Raw genomic sequence first — 20,518 nt, 5'->3', positions numbered from 1 at the left:
ACAACTTTCAACAGAAGAATTCAAGTAAGTATTTTTATAAAATTATAAGCTTCACATTTCTGTCTTTAAACCCTCCAAATATTGGCCCCATTGACTTCCATTGCATATTGGCCCCAATAACTTCCATTGCAAATTAACCCCATTGACATCCATTGCAAATTGGCCCCATTGACTTCCATTGCATATTGGCCCATTGACTTCCATTGCATATTGGCCCCATTGACTTCCATTGCAATTTGGCCCCATTGACTTCCATTGCATATTGGCCCATTGACTTCCATTGCATATTGGCCCCATTGACTTCCATTGCAATTTGGCCCCATTGACTTCCATTGCATATTGGCCCCACTGGCTTCCATTGCAATTTGGCCCCAATGACTTCCATTGCATATTGGCCCATTGACTTCCATTGCATATTGGCCCCATTGACTTCCATTGCAATTTGGCCCATTGACTTCCATTGCATATTGGCCCCATTGACTTCCATTGCAATTTGGCCCCATTGACTTCCATTGCATATTGGCCCCACTGACTTCCATTGCATATTGGCCCCAATGACTTCCATTGCAAATTGGTCCCATTGACTTCCATTGCATATTGGCCCATTGACTTCCATTGCAATTTGGCCCCAATGACTTCCATTGCATATTGGCCCAATTGACTTCCATTGCAAATTGGCCCCATTGATTTCCATTGCAAATTGGCCCCATTGACTTCCATTGCATATTGGCCCCATTGACTTCCATTGCAATTTGGCCCCATTGACATCCATTGCATATTGGCCCATTGACTTCCATTGCATATTGGCCCCATTGACTTCCATTGCAATTTGGCCCCATTGACTTCCATTGCATATTGGCCCATTGACTTCCATTGCAATTTGGCCCCAATGACTTCCATTGCATATTGGCCCCACTGACTTCCATTGCATATTGGCCCCAATGACTTCCATTGCAAATTGGTCCCATTGACTTCCATTGCATATTGGCCCATTGACTTCCATTGCATATTGGCCCCATTGACTTCCATTGCAAATTGGCCCCATTGACTTCCATTGCATATTGGCCCCATTGACTTTGATTGTAATTTGGCCCCATTGACTTCCATTGCCTTGTATTGAACAGAAATATATCCTTAAGAGCTAGTATTGGTGTGTTTTTGTTACTTTTTAGAATTGAATAAAGATAAAACTGTGTTAAAAAGAAATTAAATACTCCAGAATGGGAAATAAGGTTGTGAGTGCCGCAGAAAAATGTGTCACTTCATAAAATCACTGAAACAAATGTGTTTTTCATTCTGGGGCCCTTCGTTCTGTCAAAGGACCCTGATATTTCTGTGGCTTTTGCACACCGGTGGGCATTTAAAGGAGGTCTTGAGATAAATTGGAGGGTGCAGAAGAGATGATAATAGCTTGATATAAAAACTGGGACTACTTAAGTCAGCACTTTTACAATGAAACACGCAGCAACTTCTGCAGACAGTTCAGAGAGGATTCTGCAGGGTTTGAAGAAACATGAGTGCATGAGTGCGAGACATGCACCGGAACTTTTCTATTCATTTTCCCCCCCTTTTATGACACAACTAACCATCCAAGGTTTGTTCATTACACACATCACCGAATAAGAGTGATTTAGTCAGGTGTCAGCAGCATGCATTCCAGTGTTCCTTAAGTCTGGCTTTAAAGTTAATGAAACTGTAAATGTGGGCAGTGAAAAGGGACTCTAAGTGTGTTTTAAACAGTGTGACTTCATTAAGGTCCTTTCTGCTTGTAGGCTTTTATGGGGATAGCCTCAAACCATTAGGAAAGTCTCATTTAAAATTGTATTCCTTGCTTTTTTAATGCATGTGTATGTGATTTGACACAAACACACACATGTTGGTTTCACATCTCATAAACAATGTATTTTATACGGAGGTGACCATATTGACCTTCTATATAATTTACATAAACCTGTAAGGTTAGGGCCACTTCAAATGGCCTCATAAGGTGGTTTTTGACATGTTTCACTTATTTGTGAGGACTTATTAAAATAATGTTGCCCTCACTGTGATGGCTGTTCATCTTATTGCCACAAGGTGTCGCACTTTTCTTTTTAAGTGATTGTTGTTGTTACATTTGACTACTTTATTTGTTCTGTTTTTATTAAATAGTAAATGCAGAGTGACAGTAGGTGGCCCATTATGCAAGGCATAAGAAAAATGACCATACCTATTAAAAATATTAAAGATTAAAAGATTTTCAGCTTTTAGATCAAATTTAAATGTATTTTTAAATATAAGTTTTATATTTTAAATTCATTTCTATGCAAGGTTATTACATCCATAATGAAAAGATTAATTTAGGGCTTGCTCTTATTATATTTATACCATGTGGCCAGAAATCAACAATAACATTAATTCAATAATAATAATAATTCAAAAATATCAAAAGCGTTCTCCTGATAACATAATGAAACAAGAATAACTTTCTCATATTTCAAAGAAAATATCTGGAATAACACAACAAACAATACACAGTATTTTATGAAGGCAAAAAGTCTAAATGTAAATATACATACTTTATCCATATAGTTATATACATATATTTATCCATATAGATATGAACATATATTTATCCATATTTTTATCCATATATTGATCCATATAGATATATTTTTATACATTTATATATATGGATAAATATAGTCTTTAAATATATAGTCTTTATATATATATATAATTTAATTTAAATATTTAATTTAAATATACAAATATTTCTTAAAAGGTTTAATCTGTTAAATTATAGTCTTAGATTAGATTATTATTAATAATATTATTCAAAAATATTTTTTTGTGATTTTGTTCACTATTTTTACTATTTTATAATTTAAATTGTTGAATGTTTAGTGTTTTTACTATTTCATAGATTATTATACTATATCTAATATAGAAGTATATTTTATTGTGTACTTCAACAATTTATTAAGAAGAGGTATAGTCTTATCGTGTTATGTTACTATTTTAAATGGCTTTTGTTTACTATTTTTACTATTACATATTTGTAGTAATTATTTTTTGTATTTTATAGATTATTGTAATATATAGAATAATCTATATTACATTATACATTTCTTAACTTTCATAAAAGTTTATAATAAAATATTTGAAGTCAATCAATAATGCACAAGTGATAAGTGTCAGTAGGCGTCAGTGTCTACCTGTGACAGGTGTGCATGATGGCCCCTCCCATCTCACACAAACACACACACACACACACACACACACAGGAAGAGAGATACAGAAAGCGGAAAACTTCAGCTGATCTCTGCTCATATGGTTGTTGTTTGAACCTGAACTCTTACCATGGAGCGCAAGGAGTGGATATCGATCATCGGAAGAATTGACAGCTCGACATATTGATCGATTAGATTGACAGGTTTACAGTTATAAAGCGCGGTTTGTGTGTTGTTACAGAGGTCGAGTCAAACTTACACTTTTAAACACGTTTGCTCGGAGACCAGCGCGTTATGACGAGGCTCTACAGAATATAAGCTCGTGAAGGCTCATTATAAAGGGAACACCGCCGGGAGTTGAGGGGTTTTACTGTTCAAATTTCCCCCCTGTTCCTTTGTGCCGGAGGAAGAGCTCGGGCCGCGGCGGGGAGCAGCACCAGGCCGCGGGACCAGAGAGTGTGTGTGCATGTGTGTGCATGTGTATTTATGCGCGCGCGCGTGTGTGTGTGTGGAGATACAGTCCCGCATGTTTGAAGGAAAATAAGTGATTTTAGACCTAAACTACAGTTGTAACAATGGATCAATATCCGGCGTCCGCTGGTGCTTCCAAAAGCGGCAAAGATAAAGACAAGAAGAGTAAAAAGAACTATGAAGACGGAGAAAGCAAGAAGAAGTTTGTAAGTGTTTTAATGGTTTATTTCTGTGTGTATTTATTGTCATACTGCTGTCTGTTTTTACTGTCAAGAGTTGTAGTAAAGCTTCAGGTTGTGTTAGTAACAGATTCGCGCGAGAGTTTTTTCATCTCAGTTGCTCTTTTCCTGAAAAATGTTGTTATATTGTTGCAATGAAGCAACTCAAAGCGGATCTCCGTGAGAGAAGTGTGTGATCTATAATGAGGAAGTCAGTGTGTGTGTGTGTGTGTGTGAGTGTGTGTGTGAGTGAGAAGTGTGTTTTGAACTGTTAATTTACACGATTTTGGACATCCTTGCTACAGCAACATCAACAGGCTAAAACCAGGCTGAGCTGGTCGACCATTCTGGTCATGTCGGTCGGGTTTAAGCTGGTTTTAGAGGGTTTTTGGACACTTTTTATCCAGTCAGGCTGGAAGAGCTGCAAAAAACGTCTTAAACCGGTTTTCCATTAAGGATATACCTTTTGGTATTTGTCTATTACCTCCGAGTTGCATATAAATGTCATGGGACATGAGTTCTGTACTATGGCCGATACCGATAACTAAGCTGGTGGAAAATGCAAATAATCGATTAATCGGCCGGTAGTTTAATAAAAATGATCAAAAACGTCTTCGTCTATGACAGGCCCAGACATTGAGGCTACGTAATGCACTTTATTGTGAAATAAATAAATAATAACCACAAAAAAAAACTTTTAACTCTAAACAAGCCTGAAATGCACCTGGGACTTTTATTTTGAAATTACAGACACTTGTCTTTAATATATATATTAGATAGATGCAGTATTGTGCAAACATCTTAAGCTGCGTTCACACGGCCAGCTGCTTTGTCGCTGCATGTCGCCAGTGGTTGCCGGTTAGGTTGCCGGTGGTGTGTATGGAGAGTCTAAACAGCACTGTTTCTTTACAATTAATATTATTATTAAAATATTAGGATCACGCCTACCATCTTCTCTCGTATTGGCTATTGCTCCCGAAAGTCGCTCTACATTTGCATAAAATTTAACTTTGTTGCGGCACTGAACACGGCCACATCCGGTCGCCTTCGCTCGTGTTGCCGGAAGTCGCCAGCTGATGATCGTTTTGTCGCTGCGTGTCGCTGGCAGTGTGAACGCAGCTTTAAGTACATAAGATGTTTCACCAAAGCATTTGTCTTAAGATGGTTATTTATATCTTCAGCTGTAGTGTGTCAATAGGAAATATAAATGTTAGACTTCCAAACATGACTTTTGCAAATAGAAATGATTAGAATAGAAGAACAGGAAGCCCTGCAACAGTTCCCCACAGACCCCCCACTGAACATTGTGTCAGTCTGAGATTACATAAAGAGACGGAACCGCATGAGACTAAATGAGACCTACCCTACATTAAGATAGCACCGTAGTGCTACTATCTGATAGCATGACTGTACCGTCACAGTACACCGTACGGGTTATAGGTTTGACATGTAACATTGTTTCATTGTGAGGTGTAACATAGCTTGATACTCAAAGTGAAACAGTGTTTCATTCTGAAAGCATTTGAGGTGTTACATAGTTTCATGGTAAAAGTATTTTAAGTTTGTGTCGGTTTGAGATAGTGCCGTGCGATTATGACAGTAAAATAATAATCGTCGTTTCTTTCCCGTGATATTGTAATTGCAATTATTCTTGATTAGGGCTGCACAATTAATCGAAATGAAATCGAAACCGCGATATGACCTTGTGCGATTAATAAATTGCAAAGGGCTGCGATTTTAATTAATTAAATAAATAGTCTGCTCCCTTCAAAGTGTATTTGCGCTGCTCAGTCTATATTAAATTAGCGCATTGTTACGGTGTTTTCAGAGTGGATCTGTGCTCCACAACTCCCGCTCATGCTTACAGTAACGGAAGTGCTCAGAGCTCGGTTCCGTTTGCTCACGTGGTGCGCTAAACGCTTTATTTACACTGGCGCGTCCTGCGTGAAGCGGGTTTATTATTATCCGCGATAGCAGCATCTCAGTCTCCGCTAAGCACAGGTATCATAATAATAACGCAGAATACAAGATGGGGTATAATTCAAACATCTTTATTAAATGATTGCTGAGCAAACAGCAGTAACAGCTGTAGAGTCCACAAACATCTCTTCAGTCTCCTGTCATTTGTTTACCTCTCACGAGAGAGCGTGTCACACTTATTACACTCCCCTCGGAAACAAGTGAAAGCGGAACTAATATTACCAACATCCAACAAAATGAAAAGGAAGGAACATACATATAATAAATCTATATCAAATATTGAGTTACTATAATATAATGCATTGCTAAATTAAATATAATAAAATAATGAGTACAAATAATTAAATTAATTGGTGACAAAATAACCAAAATGTTCACTTTAAATTGAATTACACCAATGGGTTATCAGTTCAACTTCAGTATGACATTAATCCTCATTCTTTAGGACTATCTTATATACAGTAAAGAATAGTTTGTATAAGGCTACTAGTTTTTAAGGCCTAGAATAAAGAGTTTTATAAATAAACATTTATATTTTGTGTATACTGAATTCAGTACTGATTATTGAATCAATCAACATTATTTTTGACAGCAAATTGCAATCGCAATATTTTTCGAAATAATCGCAATATGAATTTTTGTCCAAATCGTGCAGCCGTATTCTTGATGCATTATTATTACTTATTGTGTTTGTGTGTGTGTGTGTGTGTGTGTGGGTGGATCAACTGCATGCCGGTGATGTGTTTGCATCAGTAAATCAGAATTGGTAGCCTAAATGGTCAACTTTGGCTCTCTTCGAAGCATATAAAAACACTACGCCGTTAACCAAATTCTGTATAAATCATACACAGAAAAGAGCAACAGACTCAGCCATTGCATGTTAAATAAAACATGAGTATACTGTACATTTCACAATTAGTTAATTGTGGAGCTGTAACTGTATTCTTAATTATTCGATGAAGTGTGCAGCTGTAGTTTGAGAGCCTCAAGTGTAACATTGTTTCATTCAGGAAGCATTCTAAGTGAAACTTTGAGTTTAAAATGGAATTAAGTGTCACTTTGTTGCAGTTCGGAAGTTGTTGTTTTTGAATGTAACATTGTTTCATTGTGAAACATTCTCGCTGCAAAAGCTGCAAGCTGTCACTCGCTCTTTCAGTGTTATCAGATCTGCACCGACTACCGAAAGCAAGAAAAAATTAATAGACAGGAATTGTATTGCCTTGGTTAAATAACAAGGTGACTCCATAACAGCTGAGCTTGCTTGGAAGTCGTGGAACTGGAAAAGTGGGAACAGTGAAATGAGAGGGAGTTCAGTGACTGAGTCAGGGAGAGAAAGGAATACTTGCATACAGTATACAGGAATACAGTATATAATGCCTACAAACAATTATTTCACAGATAGTGGAATGCATTATTCAACATGCTATGTAATGCATACATAGGATGAGTAAAACGCTATTCCAAATATAGCTCTCCTTTCGAGGAAAACTGATCTTCCAGTGTCCAAAAAGGGTTTCCATAGAGTCCCAAACACACCTGGTGTGTTAAAGTGAAACTCAAGAAGAAGCTGTAATGGAAGGAAACCATAAACCATCACGGTGTGTACTCATGTGTGGGGTTTCTGTCTGGCTGAGAGGAAGTCCCTTTAATCTAACATGCTATTGCAAAATGTTACCATTTTAACTGCATAAATACCTTGGTTACTACAGTTATTGTTACTAGGGCTGTCAGTTGAACAGAGAAACTAAATTCAAATTTTTACCTTAAATATTAAAAAAATTAGAATAATATTTGAATTTTGAAGTCAGCTGGTTCTTAAACTGACGTTGTTTCCTTTGTCCACAAGAGGGCGCAATAAATACATAAACCATGCAGCACTATATTATTGCAAAGAACATTCCTGGCTGTTAAAAAAAGAGCATTTCATTTTCAACTAATGTGCAAAAAATAAACGAATAAGACGTTTTAGTCGTTTCATATTCTGAAATGTAAAATGAGGGGGGTAAACACGTCAATTAGCAGTCCACATGGTGTTACACTTGCACTGATGCCACCGTATACTACCCCAGACACGAGCTATAGTAACAGCGAAATGCCACATTGTTTTTATTCAGTACAGTTGTATGTAGAGTAGCAATATTCCCAGATAGCAGTGGTATCCGTTTGAACTCGGTGGTGAAGTGGCTTAGACTATGAGCCCAGGTCAGGGGCTGTTCAAGATGGAACACAACAGACAGTAACCGAATGCGAGGATCTCGAGACACACTTTTCCAAGTTGAACATCTTTCCAGACCAAGCATTTAAACATCACATTGCTTAATCTGAGAAACGCTTATAAGAGAGCAAGACATAACAGCCAAAGACGCCCACCAACTCTAAGGGGCTGTTCACACCGAGCGCTTTTGCAACCATCCATTAGTTTTTATTTGTAAAAGTGCGCTAGACGAGTGCCTTGTTTCACTTCGTTTGTGTTTATTTAGCGTCTCGTGCATGAGCGCTGTTTTAGATGTGTCTAATTAAAAATAACTTTAAAAAACAACTCGAGACACCTGCTTTCTGTTAAACTGTATTTGTTGTGCTGTGTTTGCGACCGAACTGAAGTCATCGTCAGTGCTTGGCACTTCAAATATGTTCCTTGAGGTTCGCTTATAATACTAGTAAAGTTTTTTGCACAACAAACAGTCATATAGTGGTAAATCATGGCAATTTTCCACCCTCATTAGGGCTGCAACTAATTATTATTTTGGTAATCGATAAATGATTATTATTATTGACATTCGGCTATTATTGCAAAAATTATTCATTAGCACTTAACCGATTATTCAGCTTGTTCCCCGAATTTAAAGGTTGTATTAAACGTGCTTACTAACAATAAAGAGGACAAAATCATAATAATTAAAGGGTCTTATTTTCTATTTAAAATGGTCTAAAAATCCTCAAAACAAGATGCATTTATTTGAGAAGCAACATATGAGATAATTGGACTTGCTTTATGAGAATGTGTCTTAAATGTATGTGTATTTTTCACTTGGTTATAATTCTGCGAGTGCAATAAAGACAAAATATACTTGTATTCAAGATCTTTTCTATAAATGCAAGTCTAAACATCTCATATGCTGCTTCTCAGATAAATGCATCTTTTTTTAAAGGATTTTTATATATTTTAAAATGTTTTTATTTTTAATACTATATTCAACATTCTCAGATAACAGTTTTATCTTCTGCAGAACAGCTGCTAAAATGAATGTATGTCATTTTTGTTGCAGTGACACTCTCTTATTAATAAAGCTGTGTATTGCCAATGTTCTTCACGTTAAGAAATGCACAGTGACACATATATCATGATTCAATAAGTTATGAGCAATCATGTTATAGTCTAGCTGCATTAAGCGTGTGCGCTCGAGGGATGAGCGTCCCGTGACAGAGTGTGCATCAGCTCTGCAATCTCTCCCCTTTAGATCGGGATGCATCTAGTCTGTGATTTGTGTAATTCTTCCTGTCCTCAGTCAGGTGCGGAGCTGCAGTGCTGCTCTCGTGCGTCATCATTAGAGTTTAATGTGATCTCATGTTACGTTAAATGAGATCAAATGACTATTCAACAGTTAAATTTTTTGTCGGCAATTTTGCATTGTTGTCATTGTCGATAATGTCGACTAATCGTTTCAGCTCTAACTCTTATTCTGATCCTCTGTCAGAAGTGCTCCGTTTTGGTGCTGCTTCTCCTTTAAGACTTGACCGTAAACGGCCACTTTTCTGATTGGATCTCTGCTCTTGACTGACCTGCTATCTCACTGCTGACCGATACTGGGCGGGGCTACAGAAGAAATATGGTAAAGTAGGCATTGATGTGTTGTTGTGGAGGCGGTCAGATATAAACGTCTACCACTGTGTGACATCACAATGTGAGGGAAGTAGAGAACAAGTCGTTTTGGCAACCATTTGTTTGGTTATAATATATATATATATATATATATGCAAATTGTTTATTTTTTTATCCCCTGCTCCCAATTTGGAATGCCCAATTCCCACTACTTGGTAAGTTCTCCAGATGGTGCTCTTACCTCAATCCGGGTGGCGGAGGACAAGTCTCAGTGTCCTCCGCTTCTGAGACCGTCAATCCGCGCATCTTATCACGTGACTCGTTGTGCATGACACCGCGGAGACTCACAGCATGGAGAGTACTCCATGATCCACACACAACTCACCACACTGTTGGGTTTATTAAGTGAGGGGCTTTGAACAATGTATTTTGCAGCAAAAAATAGTCAAATAAATTTTTGTAGACTCCAATAATAGTGTTGTAAAGCAGTCTTTTTTTAAGTTGTGTTATAAATTTTCCATGATGTGAAATAGAGCAGCGTCAGATATAATCGGATCTTGTATCGGCACACAAATTGTGGATCTGTGCACCCTTCTACAGATAAGGATAAACAACAGATTTTGACCTCTGTATAAGATACATTAATATCCCACTGATATTTGCTCTAAGCTGACCCCCTGTTTGATGATGTCACATCCTCTCCCCCCGACTTAACGTGCTTGTTATGATTATTGATCACCCCAAGAGATCATGAATACACATGATATTGTGATATGATTTTGTTTTGTCTGTAAACAACATAATGTTCACGTCATGTACGACCCCTCTGGTCGTAGCACTTGTGGTGTTTCTTATTAGTTTATTTCAGAATGGCATCTTAAGCGGATCGTTCATTCGCTGAAAGCTGAAATTCAGTCTATGTCTGTGTTTGCACAACTAAGTGTGTTTGTCGTTAAGTGCTTGCTGTCTGAGCCGTGACACTTACCAGAATACTAAAAATAACTTAACACTGTTAAAGATAAAAACAGGGTTAGTTTCAGAGCTTTACTTGGTAGCAGCCGTGCGAATTTAACGAATAACATCATGTCCAGGTCACATTTCTCCACCCCACAACAACAACATCAAAAAGAAATCATATTTTGCATTAAGGAAATGACTTTTTTTCTTTTTTTGGAGCATTAAGATGTTTTGCATTGTGAAATTATTTTCATGAATATTAAGCACATATTTTCCCCCTCAAAATCTCATAAATCTCATTATTAAATGCATCTGGACAAATATTATTTTTTTTAGTGACTGGTTAAGTGCTCATGGAAAAGATATTGAGTGATATAATAGAGAGAGTGAGTCAGCTTCACGGATGGAGTTGGGAAGGTCATTCCACCGATGTGGTATGATGAAGCCGAAGGTCCAGGAAAGTGTTTTGGCGCCTCTTTGTGTTTGTACAACAAGGCGACGTTCCTTAGCCGACCGCTGGCTTCTGGTGGGCTCGTAGCGCTGCATAAATGATTGTAGGTATGCTGGAGCAGACCCAGTGACTGTTCTGTATGCCAGCATCAGAGCCTTGAATTTAATACGTGCATCAACCGGCAGCCAGTGGAGAGAGAGACAAAGAGTGGTGTAACATGTGCTCTCTTTGGCTCATTAAAGACCAGACGTGCTGCTGCATTCTGGATCATTTGCAGAGGTCTGATTGCGCATGCAGGGAGGCCAGCAATGAGAGCGTTACAGTAGTCCAGTCTAGTAATGACAAGTGACTGAACGAGCAGTTGTGTGGCATGTTCAGAAAACACATTTGAAAACTATCTTCGTTCAGTAGTCCCATTAAATGCACGTGAATTAGATTTTTTTCTTTTCTTTTGAAGCTCTAAAATCACAGACAGTCGTCATAAACGTGATCAATACGACTCCAGCGCTTAAATGAATGTTTTCTAACGTGATACGTTTAAGCGTATTTTTTAACTATAATCCCTCGCTTCCGAGCTCACCCAGTCTCTCGTGTGATGTATTCGTGTTAGCATGTTACTGACGTAATCTCACATTCCTCTCTCGGTTGAGACGTCCAGGATAAGCACACAAATGCACCACATTGTGAGGAAAGAAACAGATAAATACAGATCTAAACCAAAACCAACAAAGCTTCTGTACAGAGTTCCTCCTCCTCAGTTGTAAACAGCGCTGCTCTTCCATGTGTGTCACACGTGTGCCGGTCCTTGCATGTCGCATGGCACGGCAGTTGTGACCAGAAGTGTGGATTTAGAGTTAAAAAAAGTACTTAAATATTGAAGTTTTGTTGCACTAATTTGATACAATCACATTTGGAAGACATTATTTTAACCGCTGGAGTCGTATGGATGACATTTATGCTGACTGTCTGTGATATTTTGGAGCGTCAAAAGTCGGATAAACCATCCACTTGCATTTTAAGGACCTTTTGAGCGGAGATATTTATTTCTTTATTTCTTTATTTATTTTCAAAATGTGTTCTGGTGAACAAAGAAAGTCATTTACACCTGCGATATCATGAGGGTGAGTAAATAATGAGATGCATTTCTTTTTGGGTGAACTGTTCCTTTAAGGTATTTACTAATCCAGTTTCTGATTCACCCATCTAAAGCCAAACTTCTTTTAACCCAAACCCATTTATTGCATTTGTCAGTCCTAAAGCAGTATTGTAAACAAATGCCTATTTTTGGACTCTTAACTGACACCTGTAATGTTTCCGTCTTGACTGAGGAATATCGGCTCACTGAGCAGTAGGTTTGCTTTTCTGCATATAACCATGAACCTGCATTACTGCATTAATCTTTCGGCAGTGTTTGGTGTCCCCCGTGCCAGTGTTTGGACAGGTAGAGCTGAGTTTGCCCTCTCAGGATGGATAAACGCTTAGTTACAACGTTCACAAAAGTGCTAACCGTGTGTGTCTCATGCGTGTTTGAAAGGTCAAGTGGAAAACTACATTACCCACCATGCACCATTGCACACAGCTGTCAATCACTGCTTAAGTCTAACCGTAAGCTAATCTAATGTTCATTTGTGTCTGGGAAGTGAATGATCAAATGGACTCGTGTTTTTGAAAATATTGTATTTGTCACATACAGAAGTAAAATAGGTTACTAATGCACTTTCATGTTGACGTTAAAGCATTTACCTTTGCTCTAATGCTAACAGGTGAGATGCTACAGATATGTGACACTCAAATAGACTCAATTGAGCAGGCTTCATTGCCTCCAGTGTCTGATTATAATCACAAACGAGTTTGATAAAGTCATCCGTCACACTGACTGACAGAAACTTCTGAAGTGTGTCTTTTAGGGTTACATACATTTGCATTTATGCATTTGGCAGATGCTTTTATCCAAAGCGACTTACAGTGCAGTTATTACAGGGACAATCCCCCCAGAGCAACCTGGAGTTAAGTGTCTTACTCAAGAACACAATGGTGGTGCCTGTGGGGATCAAACCAGCAACCTTCTGATTAACAGTTATGTGCTTTAGCCCACTACATCACCACCACTCCACGTAGTTACATGGAAGAGAAGTTTTGAACATGTAAATCTCATATGGTTACTAAGGAGCGATACAAATAGTTCACCTGAAAATGAAAATTCTGTCATCATTTACTCACCCTCATGGCATGCCAAACGCATATGACCGAAGGAGCAATGTCCAGTGTGCTTGTTTGCATAACAGAGACTGAGGTCGTCAAGCTTTAGCACATGAGTCATATTCCCTGTACTTTAACTATACTTTTATGGTGCTTTTTACTAGTGATATCTCGATAACTGGGCTGATATTTTGACTTTTGAAATTATTTGCATCGTTTTGTTGTTGCGTGCCGTTGTGCTGCAACAATAATAGACCGGAGTGCAACAGTCTCATTTAAATGGACCTGCATTTCAGAGCCATGACAGACGTGTATGTAGGACCCAAATTCTGGGTTTAAAATTATTTTGGGTTTTATTAAAAAGAGTCTAATCAAATTACATTTACATTTACATTTATTCAATTGGCAGACGCTTTTATCCAAAGCGACTTACAAAAGAGGAAGAACATCAGCGAATCATCTTAGGGAGACAGTGGTACAAAAAGTGCCATATTACAAAGTTTCACTATCATCATAATAGTATACAAAACAGATTTAAGTGCAACAAGAAATGTAAGATATATATATATATATATATATATATATATATATATATATATATATATATATATATTTTTTTTTTTTTAGTGACTGGTTAAGTGCTTTTGGAAAAGATGTGTTTTTAGCCGTTTTTTGATGATAGAGAGTGAGTTAGCTTCCCGGATTGAGTTGGGAAGGTCATTCCACCACCGTGGTATGATGAAACTGAAAGTCCGGGAAAGTGTTTTGGTACGACAAGGCGACGTTCCTTAGCCGACCGCAGGCTTCTGGTGGGAGCGTAGCTCTGCATTAATGTTTTTAGGTATGCTGGAGCAGACCCAGTGACTGTTTTATATGCCAGCATCAGGGCCTTGAATTTAAAACGTGCATGAACCGGCAGCCAGTGGAGAGAGACAAAGAGTGGTGTAACATGCGCTCTCTTAGGCTCATTAAAGACCAGACGTGCTGCTGCATTCTGGATCATTTGGAGAGGTCTAATAGCACATGCAGGAAGGCCTGCAATGAGAGCGTTACAGTAGTCCAGTCTAGTTATGACAAGGGACTGAACGAGCAGTTGTGTGGCATGTACAGAGAGGAAGGGTTTTATCTTCCTGATATTGTAGAGTGTAAATCTACAAGATCTTGCAGTTTTTGAAATGTGGTCTGTGGAATTTAGCTCATCATCAATGGTTACCCCTAGATGTCTGACCGTTTTGGAAGGCGATACTGTAGTTGGACCCAGCTGCACGGTGATGTTGTGTTCAACAGCCGGGATGTCTGCCAGACAGGCAGCGATTTGAGCGGTCACTGTGGTGTCGTTGGGCTGGAAAGACAAGTAGAGTTGCGTGCCATCAGCGTAGCAGTGGTAAGAGAAACCATGTGACTGGATGATGGGTCCCAGTGATGTTGTGTATATGGAGAAGAGAAGTGGCCCAAGCACTGATCACTGAGGTACCCCAGTAAGTAACTTGTGTGGCTTGGATACCTCACCTCTCCATGCTACCTCAGAGGACCTTTCTGAGAGATAAGAGTTGAACCAGTCAAGCACAGTTCCAGTGATGCCCAGTTTAGAGAGGGTGGAGAGTAGGATCTGATGGTTGACTGTGTCAAAGGCAGCAGAAAGGTCCAGCAGAATCAGAACGGATGATCTCAATTCAGCTCTCGCCTGTCTCAGCGACTCGATGACAGACAGCAGGGCAGTCTCAGTGGAGTGTCCACTTTCAAGTGTTTTTGCCATGAATGGGATGAGAGAGACTGGTCTGTAGTGTTCTATCTGTGTGGTGTTAAGTGCAGGTTTTTTCAGCAGTGGGGTTACTCGAGCCTGCTTAAATGTAGTGGGAAAAGTGCCTGCAAGAAGGGATGTGTTAATTATGTGTGTAAATGGATGGAGAGATGGCCTGGAGAAGGTGTGATGGAATGGGGTCAAGGGAACAGGTTGTGGGGTGGTTGGAGAGGAGGAGTTTAGAGACCTCAGTGTCAGTTAAAGGAGAGAACATAGGGAAAGAAGGGTTGCATACAGGAGGTGGGTGTTTGACAGGGTGTGGTGCTGTGAATGTATTGCTGATGGCTGTAACCTTATCAGTAAAAAATGTGGCGAATATATCTGCTGTCAGTGATGTGTCAGGTGGTGGAGGGGGAGGGCAGAGAAGTGAGTTAAATGTTCTAAACAAGCTACGAGTGTCTGTGGTGCTGTTGATCTTGGTCTGGTAATATGAAGTTTTTGCAGTTTTAACGTTATTTTAAAAAGTTGCGAGCAGAAGCTGATATTTACTGATCAGCTGGATCTTTAGATTTCAGCTATCTCCTCTCAGCTGCCCTGAGATCAGTCCGATGTTCACGAAGGACGTCAGACAGCGAGGTGCTGGGTGGTGTAGTCCGTGCTGGTCTAGAGGAGAGAGGACAGATGTTGTCTAGACAGGTTGTTAAAGTAGAGCTAAGTGTGTCTGTGGCAGTGTTCACATCAAGCATGGAAAATACATTTATTGTGGGAAGAGAGGCAGAGACATCAGTGGAAAGGCGAGAGGGTGAGAGGGAACGGAGGTTACGGCGAAAGGAAACCAAAGGTGGGGTCGGTTTTACAATGGATGGGAGAATCATGTTGAATTGAACAAAGTAGTGATCAGACACATGTAAAGGTGTAACAAGAATATTAGAGGTGGTACAGTTACGTGTAAAAATGAGGTCCAGCTGGTTGCCCGACCTGTGAGTTGCTGTGGTGTGTAGTCTTTCCAAGTCAAATGAGGCCAGAAGAGTATTCAGTTCAATGGCCTGGGGTTTGTCCTGGTGTATGTTGAAATCACCAAGAACCACAAGTGGCCTGCCATCCTCTGGCAAGGACAGCAGGACATCCAATTCCTCAAGAAAGCTTGTCAGCTGACCTGGGGGGCGATAGATGACAACAACATGTAATTTTGTGGGTTGCATTGTAGTAATAGCATGGAATTCAAAAGATGTATTGTTACATAGTGAAGCCTGTGGTGAAAAAGTCCAGTTATTATGAATGAGCAAACCTGTTCCCCCACCCCTACCAGTATGTCAAGGGGTGTGGGAGAAGGAGAAGTTGTTAGAGAGAGCAGCAGGTGTTGCTGTATCCTCAGGACGTATCCATGTCTTTGTCAGTGCCAGGATGCTGAGGGTGGACTGCGTGGCGAAAGCTGGAATGAAGGCAGCTTTGTTCACAGCAGACTGGCAGTTCCAGAGTCCCACTGAGAACGAGAGTGGAGCAGGTGTTGAAGTGCAAAGCGGCCGTAGGTTGTGTGGGTTGCGTTTTGTCTTGCATCTGTATCTTGTGAATGGTCTACAACAGATAACAGGGATGTGCTTGAAGGCATGTGTTATTAGTGAACTAGACATGATAGTATGTATGTATAAGTAAAACAATAAAAGAGATAGAATAGAAAAATACTTAAGTGCTTTGGTGAGTGGAGCCTTGTCAGTGTCCTTGCTCGGTGGACTCGCACAGGTGGACTCGCTGGTCTTTACCCAAGTAGGTCTACACACAAGGAGGGCTTCACACGAGGGCCATCACTTCCGCTGCCGCTTCCGCGTCAGCATTAAGTCCAATAAATAACCACTTTTACGAGCCGTTCAGTGGAAAAAAGCAGCCACGCCTTAATGCTACTTATCACAACAAAGCTAGTCACGTGGTCACCCGAAACCGAAACTCAGGGTTGCGCGGGAACAAACGCAACTTCTGTACAGCGCAAATAAATTATGCTGCACTTAGCAATAAATAATACTCTGAAACCAGTGAAGCACTGTTTGCAGACACTAAAACGACGATAGTTTTACACACACACAGGATAACCAACCCGAAGTCTAAGCAAATCTAGCAACGAATCCTACGTGACCAGTTTAAACAAGTCTAACAATTCTATCAGCGAATACTATGGGACAAGTCAACACAAATATAGCGCGCACACACACCAAACACACGTCCAAGCGACCCGCGTTCAAGACAGTAAACAAACAGCACCTGATCTAGCAATGAATACCACTATAACAACGTTAAAAACAATGAAATAAACACACTTACAACTGCAGACTCCTGTAGATAGATTGCTTCTCCTGAATGACTATGTTTCTAACAGTTTAAATGGCTTACCTGGCGCTGGCCACGCCTTAATGCTACTTATCACAAAGTAAAGCGAGTAAAGACGCTGTCTATCACCCCTGGAGTCATGAGTTTGAATCCAGGGTGTGCTGAGTGACTCCAGTCAGGTCTCCTAAGCAACCAAATTGGCCCGGTTGCTAGGGTGGGTAGAGTCACGTGGGGTAACCTCCTCGTGGTCGCGATTAGTGGTTCTCTCTCTCAATATAACTTCTGTACAGTAATACATTTTACTGTTCAGAAGTCATATATTTCTGTCCCAATTATTTGTATTTATTTATTTTAATTTCACACATCTAGTGAAATGGAGCTTTTATTTTGATGTTTTTGATGACTTCACGTCTCACCTCCGGAAAAGCTGTTCGCTATATGGGTTCATTTGCTTATTAAATTGCAAAAGGCTGTGATTGAATTCTATAAATGTACAGTATAGTCTGTGTGAGCTACGCACACATGAACTGCTCTGTGTCATTTATACAAACGCAGAGCGCATGTGATGTTAATGATGCGGTTGTGGCTTCTCACACTCATTTACTGTTAAAGCACGTTGCTCAGCGAGACATTAAAAATGTTTTTTGTTTAATTTATACTCTGTGTTTTATGGTTTAATCATCACATCAGAACATATGATTTTAATATTGATTAATTGTGCATTTGTACATTCACTTTATCCCAAATGTCAAATTCCGTGACGTTCCGTGTTTAAGAGGTAATTCTGTTTTTATGACTTGATTCCTTCCGTGTTTTCTGCGTTGTGGAAATCATTGGGCCCTAAATTTAAAACATCTGACTATCGTTGCATTAAATGAGAAAATATATATAATTGCTAGTGTCATCTGCATGTCTCAAATGATGCTGGAACCTTTCTCATATCAAACTTTTTTAGTGGCAGCTGGTGTCTTTGTGAAAAACCTTGATAATCCTTCTGATGTTTGAAACAATATTCAAATGAAAATCCATGTCCGACTGGGAGGAAAGCGGTATGCTCTCTGATGATGGTTATTTGTTTTTTCTGTTATAATGATTATAACATAAGATTGGACTGGATGGCCGTCTGAGAAATCTCAAGAGAAAGTCCTATTCATGAGAAACCGAGAGAAAGAAACTGAGTGAACTGGAGCGAGTGTTTGTTGTGTTAATTGTTGGTTTGTTGCCATCTGTCTTAAAGGTGGGGTATGTGATTTTCTTTTTTGACCATTTTTTCAAAATAACTTGAAATCCTATTCCTAACCCACTTACTGGCTGTAAATTAGAAGCACTGAAATGAAAATTAAGCAATTTAATCATCTGTGGAACGGGCAGGACTCGAAAAACTCCAGCCAATCATTTTCAAGACCATCTAGAATCATTGGACAGAAAATGTGTCAATCAAACGGTCGTACCATGCCCCCTCCCCCACCACCCTGGCGCGCGTGTCCCGTTCAGTGCGCATACTCAAAGCTCGTGACCCAGTAACAGGAAGCGATTGCATTTATGTATGGAGAATAGAGCTTTTATAGTGCTAGTGGGGTTGTTCCACATTTCTATGAATCCTGTTTTGAATAGAAGACCGCTGTACAGACGCCAGGGCTGGCGATGTTCTTTTTTTTTACAGTTATGAGAAAATCAGCTCTACACCTTTCAAGAGTGGTATGCGACCCCCTCCTCCTGCTGTGTCAACAATTTGCTCTGAAAAATTGTCTGACAGGTGAATGCACTGTTTGACTAGTGAGTCTAGAACACTGCTAGAACACTGCGCATCTGAGTTTTCGCTCGTGCATGATTGCGAGTCCATGTTTTTCGAATGGGTGGAGTCAGGGCCAGCGTTGGAGGAGAGAAGGTAGGACCTTAGAGTTGTGTATTTTCAAAATCTGCCGGCCGGTTTGCAAATCACATACCCCACCTTTAAGTAAATTTAGAATAGATAGACAGACAGACAGACAGAGATGGACAGACAGACGGATAGACAGATAGATAGAATGAGAGCCAGACTAATGAATGGATGGATGGATATAGATAGAATGATGGATGTGATAGACAGATATACAGACAGACAGATAGGTAGACAGACATAATAGATAGACAGTCAGATAGACAGACAGACAGTTGGATGGATATAGAAAGATAGATAGAATGGTGGCTGGATGGATGGATGGTACAGAAAGAGTGATAGACAGATATACAGACAGTCAGACAGACATAATAAATAGACAGTTGGATAGACAGACATTCAGACAGATGAATAGACAGATGGATAGAACAATAGCTGGATGGATGGATGGATAGAACAGAAAGAGTGTTAGACATATATACAGTCAGACAGACAGATAGTCAGACAGACATAATAGATGGACAGTCAGACAGCTGGATAGACCGAGACGGACAGACAGACAGACAGATGGACAGTCAGACAGCTGGATAGACCGAGACGGATAGACAGACAGATAGATAGAACGATAGCTGGATGGATGGACAGAACAGAAAGAGTGATCGATGGATATACAGACAGCTAGTCAGACATACAGAGATTGACAGACATTCAGTCAGACAGACAGACGGATAGACAGACAGACAGACAGACAGATAGATAGAACGGTAGCTGGCTGGGTGGATGGATAGAACAGAAAGAGTGATAGACAGATATACAGACAGAGAATGTTTTGAATTTTTTACTTAAACTGGATGACACGGTCACTTTGATTTTATTTGGTGCTGTACTTTAAGTTTTATTTGGATGTAAATGTTTGTTGATTTGTTTAAAGCTTTTGGAACAGCTGCTTACTCAGAGTTGTGTGTGTGTGTGTGGGTGTTTGTCTTTTCTTAGAAATGTGTGTTTCAGGAAGTAATGGTTGTACTAACGACAGGAAGTCATTCTCTCTCTCCAGTGCTTTACTGTATGTCATAATGGTGCTCAAGCATTCTGTTTGATGTTACGAATGGAGTTTCACATATTTAAACCAACACGCATCTGTAAATCATCATATAGTCAAAGAGACAGTTCACCCAAAGATGTGACTCACACTCATTATTCTGCATAACACAAATGAAGATATTTAGAAGAATGTCTCAGCTCTGTTGGTCCATACAATGCAAGTGAATGGT

The 20,518-nt window shown here is 39.5% G+C and overlaps 1 protein-coding gene across 1 annotated transcript in view; it reads left to right on the top strand.

Annotated features, from left to right (window-relative positions):
• The first annotated feature begins 3,281 nt into the window (after positions 1-3,281).
• LOC127663271 (protein diaphanous homolog 1-like) overlaps positions 3,282-20,518 on the top strand; it is a 137,572-nt gene continuing 120,335 nt past the window's right edge. The window contains exon 1 of the mRNA XM_052154784.1: positions 3,282-3,889. Within this exon, the coding sequence (XP_052010744.1) occupies positions 3,788-3,889 (102 nt within the window). The 5' untranslated portion in view covers positions 3,282-3,787. The remainder of the gene's footprint in view (positions 3,890-20,518) is intronic.

Source organism: Xyrauchen texanus, chromosome 23 (assembly GCF_025860055.1).
Source record: "Xyrauchen texanus isolate HMW12.3.18 chromosome 23, RBS_HiC_50CHRs, whole genome shotgun sequence".
NCBI classification, from domain to species: domain Eukaryota; kingdom Metazoa; phylum Chordata; class Actinopteri; order Cypriniformes; family Catostomidae; genus Xyrauchen; species Xyrauchen texanus.
This window is presented reverse-complemented; position numbering and strand designations above follow the sequence as displayed.